Genomic DNA, 25,799 nt, shown 5'->3' with positions numbered 1-25,799 from the left:
TTGAGACAGGGAGAGACAGAGCATGAACGGGGGAGGGTCAGAGAGAGGGAGACACAGAATCTGAAGCAGGCTCCAGGCTCTGAGCTGTCAGCACAGAGCCCAACATGGGGCTCGAACTCACAAAACGTGAGATCATGACCTGAGCCGAAGTCGGCCGCTTAACCGACTGAGCCACCCAGGCGCCCTGTGAGAGAGAGAATCTTAAGCAGGCTCCATGTTCAGTGAGGAGCCTGATGCAGGGCTTGATCCCACAACCCCTGGGATCACGACCTGAGCTGATGTCAGGAGTTGGACACTTGACTGACTGGGCCACCCAGGTGCCCCAAAAGGCCAATATTTTATTTTTAAGGATTTTTTTATACGTTTATTTATTTATTTTGAGAGAGACAGAGAGAGAGAGAGAGAGAGGGAGAGAGCATGAGTGGGGTAGGGGCAGAGAGAGAGGGAGAGAAAATTCCAAGCAGGCTCTGAGCCGCCAGCACAGAGCCCCATGTGTGCTCGAATTCATGAACTGTGAAATCATGACCTGAGACGAGATCAAGAATAAGATGCTTAACTGACTGAGCCACCCAGGTGCCCCACAAAACAGCAATCTTTTAAAACCCAGTCACTTATAGTTTCTTTTTTATTTATTTATTTTTTTAAATTTTTTTTCAACGTTTTTATTTATTTATGGGACAGACAGAGACAGAGCATGAACGGGGGAGGGGCAGAGAGAGAGGGAGACACAGAATCGGAAACAGGCTCCAGGCTCCGAGCCATCAGCCCAGAGCCTGACGCGGGGCTCGAACTCACGGACCATGAGATCGTGACCTGGCTGAAGTCGGACGCTTAACCGACTGCGCCACCCAGGCGCCCCTATAGTTTCTTTTTTAAATTCATATCAGTAAAGAAAAAGCCTTAAACACTGAAGAATTCTCCAACTACCCTTTGACATATATTACAAAAGAGGACACATTACTGTTAAAAAAAAATATGACAAAATTTGTACAAACTTCTAAATGAATATACAATTGAAATTTTCTAATATAGAATAGAATTATTCTAATTATTTTTATACTATTGGAAGGCAGTATAGAAGTAGTAGTTAATAAAGGCCTAAGAGTTAAACACAGAAGGAAGAAATCCTGACTCCATTACTGATTAGCTGTGTACCTTGTGGAGTTGCTAGAACACTCTAAGCCTGTTCTCTTTCCTGTCAAATAGGAGAATACCACCATCCACCTCATGGGTTATTATGGCGATTAAGTGAGGTCATATTTGTAAACCTCCTGGCATAGAGTGAGGAATCAGCAAAGAAGAGGGTAGAACCACCAATATATACAAGTGTAACTTTCAACATGTTATAGACCCTGGATGGACAGTGTATAGGCAACCTGGTCTGGCTCATCTCCTGCTTTATTGCTTTGTTAATGTCCTCATGACTTTACATAAGGGTCACACATCAAGCTGGCCTGAGGGATCCCCCCCTCCACCTCTGATGGACCATCCCCATTAACTGACAAAATGCTTTACTTCTCTTCCTCCTCCATCTTTATAAACTTGCTGTTCTTGACCTCCACATCTCCCTCTTGCCATGATCCTAATTTTTGGCTTCCTTTCCCAGCCAAGTCCCCAGAAGAATTGCCTAGAAGCTCTATGTCCATTCCCTTACTTCCCATTTATATTACACTGGCTTCCCTCACTACTGCACTGAAACTGTTTTCATTCAATCAATGACGTCCAAGTGGCCAAACCTAATGGATACTTTTCAGTCCTCATCTCAATTTACCTCTCAACTCTCATGACCATTCTCCCTTTCTTGAAATGCTTGCTCTTTGCTCCTGGCTGCTGTAATTCTGTCTCTTTTGGATTTCATCCTACTAGACCACTAAATGTTGGAGTTCCTCAATTGTTCCCCATTCCTAAATTCTGTTCTCTTTTCATGTTAGATTCTTTTCCTATATGATCTCATCCATTCACCTGCTGGCTGGGGCCAAAAACTCCTCAATTTCTATCTCAGCCCAGACCACTCTGTTTTCATTCCAGGTACACATACCCAACTATACATTTACTGGTTCCACTTGGATGTCTCATAGGCATCTCAAAATTAACACATCCAAACTTAAATTCTTGAGATTCCCACTCAAAGTTGTTATTTTCCCAGTTTTCCCATTTCATTTAACAGCATCTCTATTCCTCTAGTTGCTTAATCCCAGTTCCCAAACTTGGCCAACAACACCCCGCGTGACTTGCCCTCTTCTCCACCCTATTTGTGCAATCCTCCCCTAAAGCACTCTGTTCCAGCCACATTGACCTTATTGCAGACCCAGGAATCTGCCATGCCTTCTCCCCACTTAAGGTTTTTGAATCTAAGTGTTTCCTGTACTTAAAACAGTCCCCTCCATTTGTTTTTCCCCAGCCCTTCTCTTAAACACACATTTCATCTGACAAATCCTGCCCATAACAAGATCAGCTCAAATACCATTATTCTCTAGAAGTCTTCCTTGAATATCACTCCTATCTAAAATGGATACTGCCCTTAAAATTCTTTGGAACATCCTGTTGTTTTCCCTCATGGCAAACTCTGAAATTTCTAATGACATATGCATTTATATTTCCATATTTAATGTCTATGTGAAAAGTAATCTCTGTAAGAACAAGCCCCATGTTTGTTATGTTCATTATGTTCACCACGCTACCCCCTGGGCTTAACTCGTGTAGGCACATAAGGTCTTTCTGAATATAAGCCATGCACAAGTTTCTCCCCATAACACAGAATATATTTCAAACCCAAGGATAAACATTATATGACTCTAATAAAGTCTCACATTTGAGTAAGTCAAAGAACTGAGACATATCTTAGGTATCTACTTGCATCAGATAATATAAAAACCAAAATGAGCACTTATTCAAACTTAGAAAAAGGTTTTTCTGTGCATTAAAAATAAACAGGAAGAAAGTCAAGATTATGGAGAATACGTTCATAACTCAATTAATTTTATAATATTAAGTTTTCAGTGACCTGTTAAGGCAGCACAAATTGAGCTTAGATTAAATGTGTGTGTTTATAACTAATTTTTATGTTTAAAAAAATCCATATATTCTTTTTTTTTTTTAATTTTTTTTTCAACGTTTTTATTTATTTTTGGGACAGAGAGAGACAGAGCATGAACGGGGGAGGGGCAGAGAGAGAGAGGGAGACACAGAATCGGAAACAGGCTCCAGGCTCCGAGCCACCAGCCCAGAGCCCGACGCGGGGCTCGAACTCACGGACTGCGAGATCGTGACCTGGCTGAAGTTGGACGCTTAACCGACTGCGCCACCCAGGCGCCCCAAAAAAATCCATATATTCTTATGAAAGAAAAATAGTTATATGTTGACATATATAGTATGTATATGTTACTTGTTTTTACTTTTAAAATACATTTACTCTTATAAAGGAAAAATGTTCTGAAATCCTGATAATATACACTCAGGACTGTGGTTAAAAAAAATTAAATTTCTCTCATTATCAAGTAAAAATAGTTGATTTAGCATAGTAAAAGGAAACATCCCCCACAACACACACTTAAAAAAAAAAATGATGGAGCCATTGAAATGGAGATGACTCAGTCCCCAGTGACCTCACCAGCATCTGCTTCAATTACCTCTGAAAATGAAATAACCAAATTACCATTTAGCTTTCTGCTGTGCTAACAAAATTAATCTGGAATATCAAAATTCATCTGCTTTAAATTATATATTATACAACTTCTAAACCAAAACCTCTTCTAGCGCTAAATTGTGAAGAATATGCACCATGGATGTCATAATCAACAGTAACATAGTCCCAGAGACACAGGAAAAATTAATAAAATGATTAATGACTTAGCTCTAACCATCCTTGACAGTGATTTAAATCATGCCACCTATTCGAAATTGGAATCAATTTTAAGTCTGTCCTACTTTGTATGATACATGTGTTCTTGAAAATACATATGCAAACTATATTTTAAATGCTGTAGAGTGATTCAGAAATATAACCAGTTTTTTGGTTTTTGTTTTGTTTGTAGTATAGAAAAGAATATCTAAAGCATGAATAACTCGTCTGTAACTTAGGTGCTTCCTAAGTTCACATGATCATATTTTGGTCATCTAGTCTGTCAAGTATTTCATAAATACACATTAATAAATACCATTTTAAAAGTCAGACATATCACAAGGGACGCCTGGGTGGCTCAGTTGGTTAAGCGTCTGCCTTCAGCTCAGGTCATGATCTTATGGTTCATGAGTTCAAGCCCCACATCTGGCCCTGCACTGACAGTGTGGAGTCTGCTTGGGATTGCCCCTCCCCTTGCTCATGCTTTCTCTCTCTCTCTCAAAATAAATAAACTTTAAAAATAAAATAATAGATGTAATCCATTTTCTTGTTCTCTTGTTCTTCTGTATCTTCTTCATATGCTATGTTCATACCTAAACAATTTGTCTCACAACCATCAAGCTACATTTCTCATTTCAGTCCATGTTAGCCCCACCTCAAAGTCATCTTTGATTCTTTTTCCAAGTGAAATAAGGTACACCATTCTAGTAACGGAACCACCGAGGAAAGACCTCCTTTTTGCTCTCCACTAATTTCTGTTTCAATGGAAGCTAAATCCTGCCTTGCTTTGGGAGGAGACCTAGGGTTCTCCCAATCCGACTAACTCATCTTCCCTTTTTGTTTCAAGGACACTTGGATTCATCCTCAATGGTACTGACACACTGGTCTGCTTCATTTGCTGCTGGATCACACTGCAAACCGTGAACCATGTGTCTTGCTTGGTCTCTTCTGAAACTTGGCCTGTTACCCTTTTTGCTACCAATTTCATTTAAGTGTGGGAAAGAAAAAGCTAGAACAAGTAGACAGGGCTGCTACAAATTCACTGGTATATCACTAAATGAGTTAAAAAATATAGGGCATCAACCATTTTGTTTATGCAAACTTTACTCGAACCAGTCAATGAAGGAAAAGGGAAGTAAAAACGCATAAACACATGACCCACGGCTTAAGCACCACGCATCTTTACAACAAAAGGGCTCAAGCAAAGAGCATCTCAGCTTGTTAGGACCTCTAACTATGCATCTAGAGAGGAAATAATAGGGGACTTCTTGCCACATCCCCAAAAATAGAAAGGTCAGGAGATTGGTGACATTTTTGTCGGTACGTAGAGATTTTCAAAGTTCCCTTGGAAGACCAGAGATTCCCTAGTTTGTTCCAAAGTTCCTAAAAACAATTTTGCATTGAAAATCCCCAAAAATAACAGTTTAGGGCATCTGGGTGGCTCAGTCGGTTGAGCGTTTGACTCTTGGTTTCGGCTTAGGTTATGATCTCACAGTTCGTTGAGACTGAGTCCCATGTCAGGCTCTGTGCTGAGAGCACTGAGCCTGCTTGGGATTCTCTCTCCTCTCTGCTCCTCCCCCACTTGCTCTCCCTCTCTCTTAAAATAAATAAATAAACTTGAAACAAAAAGAAAAAATAAAATTCCACTTTAGTACTTTAACATATTTAATCTTTAAATCGGTCTCACTTATCCTCCCATGGATAACTGATAAAATTCTATAAATTCAATTCAACATAGTTTAATAAAGAATATGGTATAATGATTATAGGTATGGGCTGTGAGGTCTAGCACAACAGGGTTGAGTCCTGGATCCTATGTGACCTGGGTCCTATGTGACTGTGGGCAAATTCCACAACATCTATAATAAAGCTTAGCAACTTTATCTGTGATTAGAATGATAACAGGAACTACCTCATGGAGTAATCAGAAGATTACATGAATACACAAATGTGTCTCTGTTACACAGTTCAACAAATGCTAGCTATCATTCACAGTGAATGACTGTTAGATGCAGGGCATAAAGCTAGACCTTGTCAGGAATATAAAAATGAAAAAGAATGGATAAAAACAACAAATAAAGTAGAGAAGATGACAGCGTTATGGGTACATTCAAAGACAGACTGTACGAAGAAAGTCAACAGAAGGCATTAGGAGGCCTAACAATGCCCTCTGAGTCCAGCGGCAGGGGAGGGCACATCTACGTGTGTGTGTGTGTGTGTGTGTGTGTGGGTGTGGGTGTGGGTGTGGGTGTGGGTGGAGGGGTTAAGAATTAAATGAAATAGGAAAAGCGTCAAGGAGACAGTGTCACAATTACAGATGGGTTTGCTGTCACTGCATATAGGGAGAAGATGGTGATAGCAAAGTTTATTACACAAATGTAGACATGTACAGAAAATCAAAGTAGGACATAAAGACAGAAAGGTAGGAATGAGCCATATGGTCTCGAAGTTGAGAGACGAATTTGAGATTCAGAAGTGACACATCTGAACTGTGTCTCAGGAAGACTAATCTGGGAAGATGTGTGGGAAGATACGTACTTAGCATTTGATTTATGAGGGTAGAAGGGGTGACTGCTGGAATTTTCAGATACGAGTTTCAGGGGAAAAGAAAGAAAAATTCCTACTAAAATAACTGACAACTGGAGTCCAGGCATGAGCTAGGAAGCTCCAGAGCGGCGAGCAAAAAGCATTTTCTGGTTCAGAACTCAATTTTCGCACACTGAAGAGTCACTGTACCAGCAATAATGAAAGTTTTCAAAGGCTTGTGCCAAACTGTCTCAAGCTGAGACAGTGCCAAATTTCAGACAAATTCAGAAATTAGTTCAGTTGAAGTCTTCCCCAACTGTCAGCAACATTAAAAAATGAGGCGGACAGCTTAAATCATTTACTTTTTCGAGGACTTTGGTCTTATCTGTGTCTAGAGTCTTGGGTCTTTCACTGAAGGCTGTGGCCACAGCATATTTATGGACAAGTTTCAAGGGACATATAAACTCCCTGAAAATTTAAGCCTGTGTATTAATTCTTTCTTTTTCTCATTTATTCCTATATTCCTCATTAAGACAGCATGCTCTGATGTTATTAGGTCTTATTTTTCACTGGAACTTATTCTAAAGACTTTATATATGTATTTTAATTCAGTAGGTCCTCCAACGATATCATGAGGTAGGTACTACTGTTATTATTCTCATTTTAGAGAAAACTATACCCAAGGCCACACAGCCAGTAAATACTTCTACAGAGGAGAAACCTACCGGAGGCCCACAAACAAAAGTTCCCCAGGCTTCATAATCAAAATAGTTCCATTTGGTGGTTTTGTTAGGTTACAGCTTCACTGGGTCTCACTCCAGAATCTAGGACAATCCAGATCAGCCTGAGATTTCAAGGAAGAGGACACATGCTTTTTTGTCACTGATCCTTGAAATTAGTTTTATAGGGAGCCATTACACTGCACTGGGGGGAAATATATTTATATAACAGGTACTTTATGTACAGCTGTCTTTAAATAATTAGCTAATATGTATTAGATCAACAATTTTCAAAGAAATTTGTTGTTCAAAGAGGAAAAATAACCTCACTCTCAGGATACTAACCTCCAAAGACTCTTCTAAAACAATGAATTCTTTTGATCCCACAGATCTTTTGGCCCACAATAAAAAATAATTGTAAACTGCGATTCAAGATATATGTATACTTGTATATATTTAAAAGAAAATTTTCATAAAATATTATTGATTCTGACTACCTACAATGCACTCTGATATTTTATATTCAGTCTAGCATTAGTCCAGACTAATCTATTCTCTTCCATTCCATTAAAAAAAAAAAATGCTGGTTCTCATCCACTAAACTGATTTCAGGATGCCCCGATGGGTTGTAACCTACAGCCTGAAAAGCAGTATACTACATGGAATTAAATCAAGTAACTGCCTATTCCTTAAAAACAGAGCAAAAAAGCATGACTCTATCTGTTAATGTCTAAATGTTCATAAGCCTTTTCTTTAATCTGTAGAAAAAAGTTAATGATTTCCTAAAAACATCAGCAGCTCAAACTTGACCATGGATATTTTTCCCATTAATGCATGACAAGCGATATGTAAATGTTCTCTTAAGAGCTGCTTGATCTGAAGTCAATCAAAATAATAGGAAACATAAGCCTTAAACAACATTACAGCTCATTCAAGAGTTTAATTGGTAATTAGTAATATTTTCAACTAAGGAACAAGCTGCTCTTTTATACAAAATGTTTAAAAATATTCTTAATCTCTAAGATTAATAAAATTGCTGAATACTAAAAAATCTATAGTAATAAAAATTAAGGCTCACAAACCACTTAGGTTCTACATTAAAAAAGCCGTGTTAAATATTCTCAGTCTTTCAGTTGGTCAAAAAAGACTTAAACTTGCTACATGCCAACCACTATTTATTTAACAATGTAACATGGAAGGAGCACTGACCTATAGCAGAGTCCCACCCTTCCAGATGGCTCATATGGGGGGAGACTGAGTGCAAACACATAAACAAGAGCTATGGATATCACACACGGAAAGTGTTCCTGGGCAGTGCTGTGGATCACTACAGGCACTAATGGCAACAGCCATCTTGGATGGTTCTTAGAAACTGAAATCAAATATGGTTTCCAGTAAAACCAACTAAAACACTTCCAAACCCATGTACAATTTTCCCTACTTACCACATCATGATGCTAATAACATGTTCTAATCCCCCCTCTCAAAGTACAAATTAATGCTTAAGGCAATGTAAACTGAGAAATATGGAATAAAGAAAAACAATCAGTGATACAGACAAAGTAGACTGGGATTCAGGGCTCAGATCGTCGATTTAAAGGCTAAGTGATTTGAGGCAAGGTATTTAACCTCCCAAACAACAGATCCATCATCTGCATTTATATCTACTCATATGATCATTGTGAAGATAAAGTGAGAGAATGCACATGAAGGTACTTTGTAAAGTGCCAAAAAAATGTTATTATTATTAACTTTTATTAGATCACTAGACAGAGAGAAACTGAGAGAATAAAATATTAACCAAATATTAAGCCAGTACAGAGTTAACACTTACCAACACTTAAAACAGTTCTATTTGCTTTTCATGTACCAACTCAATTAAAACCTGCATTATGACTGAATATCTGAATCTAACTACTGGTAATAAGAAAGTTTCTCCTCAAATCTTGGACACACTAAGGTTCTACTCTAATGGTCCTTGGCCAGCAGGAAAAAACAATCTACAGACTGTTAATTAAAGGAAGGGCAAGAGTTCACATCACACCACTCCACCCATGTGGTATATTCATTCTTAGCACAGGCATACCACAAAGTGGCAGCTCTTTCCTCGAGTTCAAAGACAGCCTTTGTGGGGCTAGGGAGGGGGAGCCCTCTCTGTATCCTCAGCAGTGCTGCAGATCAACCAACCAGACCCATCCAGCTGACACCTACCACTGGATCTTAGACTCTACTTGCCCAAAAGGGCCTTCTGGGTTTTTCTGTCCAAATGTATTTCTGCATTCATTTCTATTATAGGCAACTACTCTTTTTAGATAAGAGCAAACCTAGCAAGTAACGTGGATATCTGCAATGTAAAACCCTGACTTACATGGGTGGGATATCCAGACTACATGTTTCCTACTGCCCTAGTTGGTTAATACTCTGATGTTAAACTTGACAAGATGTAGTATGGGATGTCCTCAAGCCATAAACAAGTTTTGTTTTGTTTTTTTTAAAGGTCATTTGGGGCAGCGAGGGTGGCTCAGTCATTCGAGTGTTCAACTCTTGATTTTGGCTCAGGTCACGATCTTGCGGTTCTTCAGACTGAGCCTTGTGTCGGGTTCCTCACTAACAATACAGAGCCCTCTGGAGATTCTCTCTCTCTCAAAATAAATAAACACAAACTTCTTAAAAAGTTTTTAAAAAGGTCACTTAGAACTTAGGATGTACTTCTGCACATTAATTCACAATGCTGTGAACTGACCTGTGTTCTACAGGGCCCAACGTACCACTAAGTTGCCACACTGCCAAGGGCAGTATTGCAGAGCGTAAGCTGTGGTTTAAGGACAGAGCTGGGCTCCAATCCTGCCTCACCTGCCTGTTGTATAATCTCACTAAAATTTATTCAACTTCTCGGAGTCTAAATTTCCATAGCAGGCAAATCATATTTGGGTATGAAAATTATGTATCAGAGGCTTGGTGTGAAGGTAACGTGGACCAGTTTTCCCAACCTTTTTCACAGGAAAGCATGCACAGAAGAGGACAGTACTCACACTGCACCCTGGAGTAAGATGCTACTCATGGCGAAAGGTGACCAGCCTATGTGGTCCTGTGTAGCCGGCCACTCTAAAGGCTGAGGGGTTGGTGTCTGTGGCACGTACGCCTGAGACATAAGAGTGTGTCAAACCCAAGTGGTGAGGCTCTGATTACCAGTAAATATACATAAAGTGGTCTGCTGTGAGCCCAGCAGATCACTGACAATATCCCCTCATGGGCTTGGGCTCCTACTCTGAAATAAAGAGAGTGCCTTAGAATTCTCAAAGCCCTTTGGACTATGTAATTCCACTTTATACTATTCCAGAACCTGGCTGTGCTGAGAACAACGTACGTTTGTGTGATTCCACTGTGGACCATTATGATTCCTCCTGCCTCCCCAATTTGAACAACAAGAGCAGCTCATGGGATGAGTGGGGTATCAAGAAGAGGATTTCTGGGTGAAGATGAAGGTGCAGGTAAGCACAGAAGCTGGAGTCAGAGGTGACTGAGTGCTCACTGTGCCCAGCATTCTGCATATGTTACTTTACTCTTCACAGCTATCTTGGTTTGGTTTGGTTTGGAAGAAGGAGCCACACAACTTATTATGTATATTTAATAAGAAGACTATCCAGTGGGTTCCAATATCAGACTCCAAATCCTCCTCCCTAGAAGAAGGGGTCAAACCTCAATCAGGGTAGACAAGGACCAGACCTGATTCAACTCTGGTCCTCCTCCTTTGGACTTCATCTCCTTGGTTCAGGCTGGGAAGTTTCCTTCTATCAAAGCCGTTTTGTTAGTGGATTATTATTAGCCACACTTAACAACAAGAAATGCAGGGTGAAATTTAGAAAACTTGGCCAAGGTTATTTACTAGACTGGTTTTCAAACACTAGGTGTTCTGCTGATGGGTCAGAGGTTCAAGGATGAAGAACCACCAGGGTAGAGGTTGGGGATGGAAGCCAGAGGTGTCAGAGGAGTGGGGGTCGGAGCTCGCTCGGCATTCTGCACCCTTCAGGGTTTGGGGTGGGAGAGTGAGGCAGAAAGAAGAGTGTCATTCCCCTCCGTGCTTCACACCACTGGCTCTGAAGGTGGTGGGTTAGAAGACAGCAGGTGGCAGCAGGATCTCTGCCTCTCCTGAGAAGCAGGAAAGAGTGGGAAGAGGCCAGCAAGTCTAGGGAAGAGGGACCTGTATGAACAACACAGAGTCTACTGGTCTCTACCGCTCAGTGCTAATTCACAGGGCCTGTCAGACCTTATCAGAGGGGAAAAGTAAATCTACAAAATACCACTTCGGGTTAACTGAAAGTAGATTGTTGATATCCTAAATTAACCCTCAATCCTGAAAGGTAGGTTTTTAAAAAGCGTTCAAACACACAAAGAACATAAAAGGACCTGCACAAAAATCAATAAATGGGTTCTAAATTCTGCAAAAGCTAACTAATGTCAAAGACAATGTGGAAGAGTTCTGTGTGGCACTATTGAAGAAAATACCTACATTCTAACTCAAAGGGGAAGGGAGAACAGAGGCCACAGTGAATAAGGATGACTTCACATAACACAGGGAGTATAATTTGCTTTAATAATTCATTTGCTTTCAAGATATGTCATGTATCAAGGAATTAATACACACAAATATAATATACCAATTTTGTATACACAAATTCTTTGCAGAAGCATGGGGAAAGGTCTCATGAATCATTCAATCTGGAATAGACAACTGGTATAAAACACCACCAAAGATCTGAAAACTAGGTGGGTCCGGGCCAGGAGATCCTGAAAACTCCTTGGTACTCATCCAGAATAAATCTACCTACTAGTGATGCTAATTCACCCTTCCATTTAGAGAGTTAAATAGGCACATTTCAAGAGAAATTATAAAAAAGGAAGTAATGGGTGATCCTCAAATCACTAATTTCAGTCTAAAATTATTAAAATATGGTCTGTTAGGGGCGCCTCTGGGTGGCGCAGTCGGTTAAGCGTCCGACTTCAGCCAGGTCACAATCTCGCGGTCCGTGAGTTCGAGCCCCGCGTCGGGCTCTGGGCTGATGGCTCGGAGCCTGGAGCCTGTTTCCGAATCTGTGTCTCCCTCTCTCTCTGCCCCTCCCCTGTTCATGCTCTGTCTCTCTCTGTCCAAAAAATAAATAAAAAACGTTGAAAAAAAATATAAAAAAAATAAAATATGGTCTGTTAAACTTAACTTTGTTTTGATGCTAAATTCAGAGAGAGGGAGAGGTACATCAACAAAGGAGGTAGAGTAAGGATTATTTACCAAACACAACCATACAACGTTTATGAAATGATATGGTTAAATAGTACACCAAGAAAACAGAAAACAGAGGCTATTTAATTACATGGAAGGGAAAAGGGATGAGGGAGGGGAACAGAGTTTAACATTTAAAATTTAAAATTTTTAGGGTTTCAGAAACATATTATGGTAATAGGTAGAAATAAGGACAAATCTTCCTTTTGATAACCTCTGCACACTAGTAGAGATTTGTGTAAGGTAGTGTGAGTTCATCAATTCAGCCTTACCCTTGGTCTGACTTTACAGTCTGCTGTGGAAATCTTGCCTGGACTGCCCATAGGCACACCGCTCCAGAGAAATCAGCCCTATGTTGTCAGAAACTGACTTTCAAGTGGGTCCTGTTGGGAATTCCACATTATGGCAATTCCACAGTTCAGTCAGAGAGCATTTGAAAAGATTTATAACTTTGGTTGCCTCTTTTCTGATAATGAAGGGCTATTTCGTTTGCCTTTTGCCTTTAATAGCTTGACCATTTTTGGCCACCAAAGCATTGTAACAACTAAACTACAGTTTGTTTGTTCTCCCTCTCATTTCCTAGTAACTAATCAAGTTAATGTGCTGTTAGAATAGCATCCCCAACTTTTTGTTCTTGGCCTGTTATCCTTACGCTCTGAAGGTCATACTTAATTTTTGGCTATGTTTTCCTTTCATTGTTAGAATACTTCTCACAAGAGGTCAAGGCAAGCATGACAATTAAATTTTACATTTCTGAGCTGAAAAAACTGTGCTGTTCTTCCAGAAGGGTTTCATCTTGCATTGTAATGAGAGGTGGTTAACATTGAGCAGATTGCTTGTGAGCCACTAGTTACCCTCATCGTTGGAATCAGTTTAGATTTAAACTTAGAAGTCACTACAGCTTTGAAATCACTACATAGGGTATCCATAGGCAGAAAAATAAAAAAAAGAACTTTGAATCAAACTCATATCCCATATAAAAATTAATTCAAAATGGATGGCTGAGGGGATGCCTGGGTGGCTCAGTCGATTAACTGTCAGATTCTTGATTTCGGCTCAAGTCATGATCTCATGGTTCATCAGTTCAAGTCCCACACTGGACTCTGCACTGAGAGTGGGAAGCCTGCTTGGGATTCTCTGCCTCCTCTCTCTCTGCCCCCTCCCCTGCTTTTTCTCTCTCTCAAAAATAAATAAATTTTAAAAAATGGATGACCAACAAATATAAAACATAACACTATAAAACTTTAAGAAAAAAAAGACAAAAGAAAATCTTCAGGACCTACGACTGGGTAAAGAATTAGACTTGATACCAAAAGCTGAATCCATAAAAGGAAACATTAATAAATTGAATCGCATCAAAAGTAAAAACTGATGTTGTCCAACAGAGGCTGCTAAGATGAAAACAAAAGCTATAGACTGGGAGAAAATACCTATAAACCATCCATCAAAGGACTAGTATTTAGAATGCATAAAGAACTCTCAAAACTTAATAAGAAAACAGGCAAAAGAAATGAAAAGACATTGCACTGATGATAGGTAACTAATAAGCACACAAAAAGATGTTCAGCTTCTTCAGTCACTAAAGAAATGCAAATTAAACCACGAGATACCACTACACATCTATCAGAATGGTTAAAATAAGAAAGAGTGACAATACCAAATGCTGATGAGGCTGTGGAGAAACTGGGTCATTTATGCAATGCTGATGGGAAGGCAGGTAAAGTGGTACAGACACTCTGGAAAAGAGTATATGGCAGTTTCTTACAAAATTAAATATGCACGTCACATCTGACCCAGCAATTCCACTCTTGGGCATTTATCCCAGAAAAATTAAAACCTATATTTACACAAAAACTTGCACACAAATTATCTCAGCAGCTTTAGGGTAATAGCTCCAAACTGGAAATAAACCAAATGTCCTTCAGTGGGTGAAAAGTCAGAAAATTATGAGATATGCATACCATGGAATACTACTCAGCAATAAAAACAAATTATTGATACATGCAACATTTGGACAGATCTCAAGTCTGAAAGTCTGTGTACCCCCAAAATTTGTATGTTCAAACCTAATGCCAAACGTGATGGTGTTAGGAGGTGGAGCCTTTTGGGGGTGATTAAGTCATGAGGATAGAGCCTTCACAGATGGGATTAGTGCCCTTATAAAAGAGGTATGAGAAGGCTCCTTGCTCCATCTGCCATGTGAGGTTAGAGCAAGAAGATGGCCTTGTATGAACCATAGAGAGGGCTCTCACCAGACGTAGAACTGGAACCCTGGTCTTAGACTTCCAACCGCCAGAACTCTGAGAAATAAATTTCTGTTATCTGTAAGTCACCCAGTCTGTGCTGCTTTGTTATAGCAGTCTTAATGGGGTATAAAACATAAGAATTGCACTAAGCGAAAAAAAAATCTAATCTCAAAACATTACATATTATGATTCCATTTATATAATATTTTCAAAACAACAAATTACAGCAACTGAGGACAGATCAGTGGTTGTCAGGGGTAGCAAGTATAGGGAAGGAAGTGAATACAGCTACAGAAGGGTAGCACATGAGATCTTTTTGATCAGTATCTTGATCGTTGATGTGGCCACAGAAATCTATACATATGATGAAATTGCATGAACTAAATACACACAAATACACAAATGAATGCTTGTAAACCTGGTGACATCTGAATAAAGTTGGTGGAGTGCATCAATGTCAATTTCCTAGTTGTGATACCATAGGATAGTTACATAAAGTGTTACCATTGTAGAAACTGGATAAAGCGCACAGGATATCTCTCTGTAGTATAGCCTACAACTATATGTGAATCTACAATTATCTCAAAATAACACATTTTTAAAAATTGCTATATAGTTCTTATTTATTCTAAGTGCCCTCTTTTTAATGTTTCACTCATTAGATACCTGATTTCTTCCTTCCCCTATCTTGCTACTCTCTGTAGTCTTAATAGTGGAAAACATTTCACTGCAATTAGTCATTTAACTCTTGCCTTCCAAAAACTCTTATTCATACTTTACTATTGCTAACTGGAGTACACCTTTTGGGAACAATGCTATACTTGAATAGTAACTCTTCGATGCATGAAATGGTCAAAATACTTTCCGAGTCTTGGTTACTCCATTGGTAAAATAGGGGGAAACCTAGGTTAGGTTTCCTGTGAAGAAAAACGAAATAGTAAGTAAAGTGCTTTGCACATAGTAGTTCCTTAAATGTTCATCGCCTTTATTTTCCTATTAACAATCTAAAACCTAGCTTAGGGGTGCCTGGCTGGCTCAGTCGATAGAGCATGTGACCCTCGATTTCAGGGTTGTGAGTTCGAGGCCCTTTCTTAAAATAAGTAAGTAAGTAAGTAAGTAAGTAAGTAAGTAAGTAAATAAATAAATAAATACATAAAGTAAAACCTAGCTTAATTTCTGGGTTAAAAACCTAACAAAAAACTGTTTTTCAGTTTCCAAGGCTTACATTTGGAAAATAAGAAATGCCTCTTTAACAAGCACAGACAGAGGATGTGGTGAGGCTGAATTCAGTTCTTAAAAAATATTTCAACTTAGGAGACCATAATGATAATTAAAAAAATAGTTTTTTATTTATTTATTTTTGAGAGAGAGAGACAGAGCGTGAGCAGGGGAGGGGCAGAGAGAGAGGGAGACACAGAATCTGAAGCAGGCTCCCAGCTCTGAGCTGTCAGCACAGAGCATGATGTGGGGCTCAAACCCACAAACGGCGAGATCATGACCTGAGCCCAAGTCAGACACTTAACCAACTGAGCTACCCAGGTGTCCTAACCATAATGATAATTTTAAACCTATGTGTTCTCACTTTGAGTGAGACTCACTTTGAAAACATTCTGTCAAAATGGTGTTTTAGCATATCATTCATTTTATTATGAAGAGTAGCTGCCCAATATATGGTTAAATCTATAAAGAGTAACTGATCATAAAAACCAGATTATATCTATTCACAAACCAATGACTGTATGTTAGATGAGTTCAGCTTTAATAATGACACAAACTCCAATGGTGGAAATTCATCCATTCCATCTACCCACAAAAATACTTTTTAGTAACAGACTCCTAACAAGGCAACAAGCTTTCAAGATGTCATAGATTTTCAGTTACTAAACCAATCAAGCTACCAAGCAGCAGGAACTAAGCATTTAGGATCTAAAATTCAATATAGGATGCTAAATATGGGGATTCTGAGCAATGTGCAGCTCAGTGCATAATGACAGCTAGATTCTCTGAGCAACAGTGGCCTGAGAGAACCGTCAAAGGCAGAAAGACAAGAACCAAATGTTACTCCTCTACTGTAAGCAAGTAAAAGGATGACAGAAAGCATATTTAACTTCCATTGGCTGCCTGCTTTGTTTATGAACACTTACAAAACACAGAATGCCAAGTCATACTTGAGGACAAAGTCTTCCCTCAAACATTTTCTTAAAGTACTGATAATTTTGCAAAGCAATGCTTACCGAGCAAAATAACTTTGTTTTCGTTCCTTCTTCTCTTCCTTGGTATCCATAATATACAATCAAAATGCAAAGTATTTGGAAAAGTCCTTCTTTTTAATCAGTGAGTCATAACCCTATAATACAAAAAAAAAAAAACAAAAAAAAACAAAGTGACTATAAATTAAGAAGTTTGTAATAGCCAGTATGAAGAAGAAAGCAGAGTGAAGATACATGGCCCCACCACAAACAGAAGATATACTTTAAGCCATAAAATGCAATCACGTTAGTAATACACGGAATGCAAATACTCATGGAGGGTAATAAAAACCCACAATTAGAATGGAGGTGTTAAACTAAAATAAAAGGTAGCTAGGAAAATAAACTGAAGTATTTTCCTCATAATCAACAATTATTTCAAAATGTGCTAAAAGGAAAACCACTGATTTTTGAAGATTTTAGGCTGCCTCTGCAGAACCTAATTATTTTTTTTATTTACAAACTCATAATCATTTTTTACAAGTAATTAATAATGAATATGTCTCATACATAATTTTGAAAAATGGATCACTTAGGTGTTTTACAAGAATGTTCTTTCTTTAAAAATAACATCAGTGTTCCATTTTATTTTCGGAAACATGCCAGTGACTACATCCCACTTGAGCAAATGTGGAAATGAAAGTACAAAGCCTCAGGAAGTTATTCTTCAAAATGGCTTTAAATGCTTGCTCTGCCTCTCCCTCTCCCTACCCTGCTATCCTCACCTATGCTTCCCAGGAGCGGCTTAAACCTAAAATAAAAGGTTGTCTCCAGATCAATCTTCCTTAAACACCACTTTCATCATGCCACTCCCCTGCTCAATTTCCAATGTCTATTTACTGCCTGATTCACACACCTAAATGTTCTGCAAAGCATTAACATTTCCTAAAATCTGTCCCCTCATCCTAAGAGGTATCAAAGTTAAAGCAAAGAATGTTCATCGATCAAAATTACTTGCTAATTCATTTCAATCCAATGAACAATTTTCTTTAAGATTTCATTTTTAAGTAATCTGTGCACCCAATGTGGGGCTCAAATCCACGACCCCGAGATCAAAAGTCACATGCTCCACTAGGTCAGCCAGGGGCCCCTTCAATGACAACTTAATTCACATACATACTCGATGGAAGGCACTGTAATAAAAATCAGAGGCCACAGATACATAAGCCACGATATTTGCCCTAACAGAGTTTATTGTCTTACAAGGGAGATGCTTAGGATGTCAAGTCAATGGGACACCGACGGCTATGGTGGTGGCACAGGTGCTCCTAGAGTCCAGAGGAAGAATACTCAGCCTTAGGCAGGGCCCCTCCACACACTCCCCATGCACCCCAAGATTTGAAGGATGAGTATGGGTTTCCTACTTGAAGGGTTCCCTGTGTTGTTCCTAGTAGGACACATATTTCCCTGCTGCTCCAGGATTAAATGTGAAGCAGGGCAATGGTGGGGTGAGGATGAAGACATGGGCAGGATTAGGGTCATGGCAGGCCTTTTTATGTCACACTAAAGAGCTTGATCTTAATCCTAGCTATGAATTGTGTGCCGCCCACCCTTTGCTGCTCCTATGTCAGACGTCACGAAGCAAATCGTGCTGCGCTCGCTACAGACATTACTGAATTGATCAACATGAGATAAAAGCAATTTTCTCATCCCTGATGTACATGAAAGAAGTTGCCAGAGCATTCTACATGAGGGAGTGTGATATACCCAGGCTGTAAGGATGGACTTGAGAGGGTTGAGAACAGCATGAAATAGATCTGTTGGGAAGAGATGACAGACGGTACAATAGTTCAAAGAGGAGGACCCACACTTAGGCAGCAGAATCCAACACAGAAAGACGGGGGAATGCATTCAAGAAATATTTAGGAGGCAAATGAGTCAAGACCTGGTGACTCACTCAGCATAGACAGCATGACAGAGGCAAGATGAAGAATGCCCTCCAAATATGTGCTTCAGGGGCCAGGTGGAGGGTGACACCACAGATATGATACGATGGACGTGAAGCGGGCCGGCTGGGTGTGGGCTGGGGGCATGGAAACAGATAAAAGATCAATTTGGGACACGTTGCCTTTGAGGTGCCTGTGGGATAGTCAGCTGGAGACATTCACCAGACATTTGATTACGTTTAAAGTACACGAGTGCAGTGAGGGAAAATGCATTTAGAAATTATCAGCATATGGTTGTGGTTAAATAAAAAAAAAAAAAGAACGACAGCAAGCAAGCGAGCAACAGTATGATGATGATAACACTCTGCGAACACATCGCTACACCTAAAGCCCTGAATGGAAACAACAGGGCTGCGCTCTCCACTCCTACTGTCTTACCTCCATGTCCCTGGCATGTACCTTGCCCTCAAGGACTTTATCAACTGGTAAGGAAAATAAGATAAAAATATGTGTGCAATAATAAATAGATATGTGTGCAAATACCTAGAATAACAGGTAGTAACCTGGAGCTGTCCAAAGAAGTAAGCATACAAAAGACGCAAAGTTCCATTTTGATGGAGGTAATAAAGTAAGGCAGGGCAGTGAAAATTTGAACAGGTAAAGGGAAGGGAGAGACAGCATTCCAGAAAGAGAGATCAGCTGGGCATAGGTATGTACAGGAAAAGAAAGACACAGTCAGGTAAGGACTAAGTACCTACCAGATAAGAAAAGGGAAGCAATCCTAATGCCTGCCTACTGCAAGTCACTTACTTCAACATATCAGGCGCACGTTCTCTCTTCTAATCCTTACAACCATACTGTGAGTTTGGTATCCTTATTTCCACTAAACAGAGGCTGAGAGATACTAACTTCCCTAGCACCAGCTGTGGCAGAGCAGGGACTTAAAGCCAGTTTGGCGCACACTTCAATGCCTTTCAATAACCTGTGGAGCTAGAAACCTTGAGAAATGAGAAAAAGCAGTCTGGAATCAACAGCGTCCAATGCCTCAGCACAGATTCCGCAGGTTAGAACAAATGGACCTGGGCCTTGGAGAAGGGAGTCACTGAGATCTCCAGCAGGACCGTGTCAGCTCAGTGGTGGGAGTAGAAGCCATACCTCAAGGAATGAGCATTCATTCAAGAAGCTGGGTGATGACAGCAGAGAAAGGAAAGACAGTGGTGTCCAACGCTCCTGAGGTCAGTCTCACACTGTGGGCTGAACCCACTGGGGTCCCCTCCCTGCCTCCAACTCTGTACCTTAATCCCTATCCTTTCTCCAGCTTCAAGTGACTTGCCTACACTCCTCTGTGTGACCAGATCCCGCATAAGGCCCAGCTCTGCTCTAACGCCTTCCCTGACCTCTCGTGTGCTCTCTCTCTTTCTTAGGAGCTTAGTTCACTCGCCACTCAACACTCACCGTGAGGCACTTAGTCATTCACTGTGTGATGATGCCACTTCACTTAGCCTCCTCGGCCACAAACAAACCAAAAGCCCCTTCAAGTCAAAAACCACCAGGTTTCACAACTTCCTTTTACTTCCCTAAATACCTAACACAGAACCAAGCAGAAAAAAAATCCACATAAAAGCTAAGCAAGGAATCAATCCAGGATTGGAGCAAGGTCAATTATATGGCAAGCAAATAAAAATCCAAGAACCACCGCCTGCCCCCCCCCTCCCCAATTAATAATTACTTGGGGGCAAGGGGTATAGATGCAAGCCAGTCTCTCTCTCTCAGACTCCAGGAAGGATGAGAATCCCAGCTCTCCGACCTGCTCTGGGCCAGGTGGTTTATTTTAAAGTTCCTCTCCTGCACGCTGCCACATGTGATGCTCCCTGTTTATTAGATTTCTCCTCATGAATAAAAATGAAGTCATAACAATCTAATTGGAAAATTTTTATATTGCAAGCTGAGCCAGAAACTAATATTTGGTTCTAGTGGAAAAATAATGACAAAAATAAGCGCAAGAGAGAAAGATTAAATGATCCAAGAACTGACATCTGGTGCCGCTGTGTCTGTTTAGAACTTGCAAAGCTTCCCTTTTTTTAATATTCTATTTGATAAATAAAAAACATACTAATCTCTGATTTCTTTTAAATTTCTGGGTATTTTTCTATTCCTTAAACAAGACATACGCAGTCCTTTCGGGTCAAGACACACCAACAGATTACCCAGGAAGAGAGCAGCAAAGGTGCCGTAAAAATGATTTGCACAGAGCACCATACAGCAGCCTTCATGCTTCACTGAGGAACCAGAGCTCCTTAAATCAATCTCTAATGGGAACTACATTTTCCATTATAAGTGGTTATAATGGGCTTCTTAAAAGCCCTTCTTTCATTTGATGTTGACTCTTCTTCACATCAATAAACTCGAGACTCATCCAAACACTGAATTACAAGACTCTCCTGCATTTACGGCACATTACAGACCAAAAAAAGAATTTCATGAGGGAAGCACAGACGAATCTTCTATCTAAATATTTCTGCTCCTGATCTTAAGTCAGGAGAGACAATTTAAATCTAAATTCAGTTCATTATGAAAATAAAAAAGGCACGTGCAAAATCCTTACCTCGTAAGAACTGCGTTGAAGACAGAATATTTACTGTATTACCAGCAAAGTGCTCCCTGTTTGAGACCGTGGCACCACTCAGAAAGAATTTAAGCACAGAGCTACAGGAGACTCCTTAAGCACAATAAACCAGTGTGGACCCACACAGCCCAGGCTGGCTTTCTGACTTTGCATCTGATAGCTTGCAGCCCCTTGCACATTCAAGTATAACCAGCCCAGACTAGAAAAACACCAGTGTACCTATCATGGCCATAAACTGTTTTCCCAACAACATGTTTCCTATTATACAAATGAAATACTGGCTAGAACATGCTTTGAGGCTTGGTCACACTAAGTTGGCCACTTAAGGAACAGACTAAACTGAACCTTTCTAATGCAGATACTTCCTTCTAGAAAATGCTTACGCTTCTACAGAAATAGAGTAGGTGTTCAGTCGTTCTCAAAGCTACACATCTAAACAAAGGAAGGATGTTCAAATTTCAGCATTAACCAAGGTCAGATTTGAATACTCTCTTTAACAAAAAACCTGGGAAGATGTAGAAATAGATACAAAAGGGTGCCACAATCATGTAAGGGAAGCAGCAAGGAGATAACACCCCCAAGTAAACAAATGTGTGTCAGAAAACCAAAACAATAGAAAACAAAACCTAACAGCAACCCAAAGCAAAAAAAGTTATGCCTGAATCAAGGTGATGATCAAGGACAGGCCAATGGTCTGCTACTTGGAAAAATGGGACAAAGCCAACAGATGGCAAAATAAATGGAGAACTCATCAGCTCTTATTCCATTACTCTTTGCCTAGGGAACTGAAATTAGAGCCATAAAGAATTAAACAAATGTGAGTTTCATTGAAGAGAAGTAGGGAGAGGGGTGCCTGGCTGGGCCAGTCAGTAGAGCATGCAACTCTTGATCTTGGGGTCCTGAGTTCAAGCCTCATGCTGTGTGTAGAGTTTATAAAAGGAGCAAAGTAGAGAGATTTTATCAAAGCTCCTAGATACTTTAAATGAAGACCCATCTCTAGGCTAGCTAGATCATTCTGTACGTTCCATCTAAGAGAATGTACAAATGAGATTTCTAAAAAGTCACTGGCAAGGTCAGGGATTGTCAAAGGTGTGAAGAGTGCCAGCAGCATAACAATGCATAAATACATTTTTTTTATTTTAATTTTTTTATTTTAGACACTGATAAAAATTTTTTTTATTTTTTTATTTTTTATTTTTTTATATAATTTATTGTCAAGTTAGCTAACATACAGTGTAGTCTTGGCTTTGGGAGTAGATCCCTGTGATCCAACACTTACATACAAATTGTTGGGCAAATACATTTTAATTTTCAACAAAAGTAAGCAAAGGGATTGTGCAAATTACACACTGCACACCATTGCATAGATTCCCAGCAAAACATTAGAAATGATCACTACAGGCAGGTTAGCCAGGACTTGGAACAGGAGGCAGTGAAACCTGGGATACAGAATATTTACAGAAAACCAATGATTCAGCAGAACAACAACAAATGAGCAGACCCCTTTCTGAAGCCTGTACCTTGGACCAAGTACCCTACTCGAGACACATGATGAAGACAGCATTCATGGGCCAGGAAGTTCAGGCGGAACAGGCAACCAAAACCCACTGGCTCGTAAGACAAATGGCAAGTCCTCTGATATGGGCAGAGCACGGAGGGGAAGCAACTAACTCTGCTAAGAGCTTCCCCAATGATGCACGCAGAAGAGAGGTTGGGCTCATTGGGCAGACTGAGGATGTGCAAGCTGTCATCAGAGAATGTATGATGATCAGGGAATCCTGAGTGGTCTGGGATGGCTGGAGTACAGATCCAGTGGAGGGGAGGAATGATGGCTTATTCAAATTACACTGACCTAATTTCCCTCTTGGACACAGATACTGTTCTCATACATTAAGGAAATGAGGTAAACACAGTGTAACTACTTAAAGGCATTTGATAAGTTTCTTTTGATCCGCTTATCGATAAGATGGAGAAATGTGGGCTGGACATGGGTGGATGCTTCTATGATTAGACCCATAAAGGAAAGCACTGAACCACTGTGCCAAGAGCTATGTGCTGACCAGCCCAGAGCAGGGAGCTGACCTCTAACTTCAGCCTGGAGGGAGGATGCTAATAGCTTAATGCAGTATTTGTTCTTAGCCTCCATCCTCATCAGTAAATTTACCACTGACTTGGATGAAAATAGGGGCCTCCTCGTTAAACTTTTGGAAGAGGGGTAAATACCACCTCAGATAATAGTATTTGGATTCAGACAGACCTCAACAGTCTGTAAGAAGGTAGAATTTACCCCATATGAACCTGAGGTTTCACATATGGGTAAAGAACTAAGGAATGAAAGAGACAGAGTTTAGCATTAGCACAAGTGAATATGATCTGCACTTTTAGGTGATAATAAGCTCCATACACCCAGCAGTGTGATTCTACTGCCCTTCCCTTCAAAGCAAACAGAACAATCCCACTTAATCAGCCCAGAATAAAAAAGATTATGATGGTCTGTGCCACCCTTCTTGAGGATTAGAATATATTAAAATGACTGCATTTAACTCTAGGTCTTACACTATAGGAGAAATACCAGGAAAGTGGAGGAACCAGGATAGTTAAGTGATGTAAAACTAAGTTTTAAGATTAATAGTCAAGGGAGCTCATCAGGTTTAGCCTGAAAAGAGTTGGGATGAACTTGACAGCTACTTCAAACATCTGAAAGATCTTATCTGGTCTCAGATTTAGGTTTGTACCAATAGATCTTCAAGGGGAATAGGAATACCTAGGACCAAGCATAAGATACGGAGGGAGAGGGGTCTTGGCTTAACATAAGGAAGAGCTGTCTCACAGACAGATGCAAAGAGCCGCCTCCAGACAGGTTGGCTTCCTAATCTCCAAACGTGACTAAGCACAAGGTGAACAACCGCTTCAAGAGATCGCTGCAGACCAGCAGCTCTCAATCTTATCAAATCAACACCCTTCATCTAAATAAATGTGTATTTTATAATATGCCCCTTATAACACTGAAATGAAGTTCATAGCTAATATAACCTAGGTACACAGTTAATTGTATGAAATCAATAAAATGCCCAAAGGAAAGTGATTTATAACAAGTATTTCAATAAGTAAATTCTCAGCCACAAGTTCACTAAAAGACATAATGAAATACTCAGATGCTTGCACCTACTTCTATAGGGCAAATTTAGCTATAGGAGAAATGGGATCAGAAGCAATTTCATTACAAACGAAAATAGGAAAATGAAAAGCAGAGGTGAGGGGGATAAGAAGGGGTGGATAATGGGGCTGGGATGCAGTGCATAGAACATTAAAATAAAAACTAGTGCCATAAATAATAACTGGGTATTTCTTTCTTTTTTTTTCCTGAATATTCACTTATTTTGGGGGGGGGAGAGAAAAAGAGTGAGCAAGTACACGAGTCAGGGAGGGGCAGAGAGAGAGAGAGGGGGGCAGAGAGAGAGAGGGAGACAGAGGATCCCAAGCAGTCTCCTTGCTGAGAGCAGAGAGCCCATGCAGGGTTGAACCCAGGAACCATGAGATCATGACCTGAGCCACCTAATCACCCCAATAACTGGGTATTTGCAAACATAGTAATTTAGAACTCTTTTCTTTAGAATGTCCCAATAAATATTCACACAGGTCCTACAGAAGATACAAAATCCCTAACCGCTTGTTGTCTAGAACTGTCCCACTCATTACAGGGCATTTGGCACCTCTACCGCCCCCCCAAGTAAATGCCCGTAGTGCCCCCCATTCTGATCACCATGGGGAACCAAGTGTGCCCTGCAGGGGATACGGCACTCATCGAGAACTACCTGTTACGGCAGAAAATCACACTCTGTGGGTAAACTAACATTTAAAACTTTTTTAACTAAATTTTTTTAATTTCAAAAGTTCCTTCAAAGCTGAGATTGTATAAACTCCACACACGAGAAGTTATCTGTCTTCAAGACGCTCTGTGCTTCATCTGACCTCTTTGACCTATGTTATTAAGGCGCCACAGCACCTCCGAAACAGGACAGGCCTGGTTAATATTCAGACTCCAGGATCTCCAAAGTCTGTAATTGGGGGCAAGTTACTCCATTTCTCTGGCCCTCAGCTTCTTCATCTGTAAAGGGCTGTTTACAGATTAAATGGGTCCAAAAGGTGTCTATAGAATCTAGTGTCCAGTGGGAACAGAAAATTATATTCAGCGAACCCAAATATTCAAGTATTCAGGAGAATTATACCTACCTTCAACATCACCTGAAGAGCTAGATTCAAATTTGCCCCAAACAGAAAAATCCCATAGTAAACTAAGTCAAGCTAGACAGCTCTCGTGAATACAAAGCTGACAGCAATCAGCAACAGTTCACTGTTTACTGAACCTTAACCACATGCACCAAGGGTTTGCTGAATGCTGTTACACACAGTGTTTAATCTTTATGACTG

General features: G+C 40.1%; 1 protein-coding gene across 6 annotated transcripts in view; it reads right to left on the bottom strand.

Annotated features, from left to right (window-relative positions):
- Positions 1-25,799, bottom strand: part of NCOA7 (nuclear receptor coactivator 7) — a 169,995-nt gene that overhangs the window by 117,160 nt on the left and 27,036 nt on the right. For 3 of the 6 annotated variants that reach the window (XM_040474561.1, XM_040474560.1, XM_040474559.1), the window contains exon 2: positions 16,842-16,954. The exons of the other annotated variants lie outside the window; for them this stretch is intronic. In XM_040474561.1, the coding sequence (XP_040330495.1) occupies positions 16,842-16,891 (50 nt within the window). In that variant the 5' untranslated portion in view covers positions 16,892-16,954. The remainder of the gene's footprint in view (positions 1-16,841; positions 16,955-25,799) is intronic. 6 annotated transcript variants of the gene reach the window in all.

Source organism: Herpailurus yagouaroundi, unplaced genomic scaffold (genome assembly GCF_014898765.1).
Source record: "Herpailurus yagouaroundi ecotype Mexico unplaced genomic scaffold, PumYag 139, whole genome shotgun sequence".
Classification (NCBI taxonomy): Eukaryota; Metazoa; Chordata; class Mammalia; order Carnivora; family Felidae; genus Herpailurus; species Herpailurus yagouaroundi.
The sequence above is the reverse complement of the archived record's forward strand: the minus strand, read 5'-3'. Positions and strand labels throughout refer to the sequence as shown.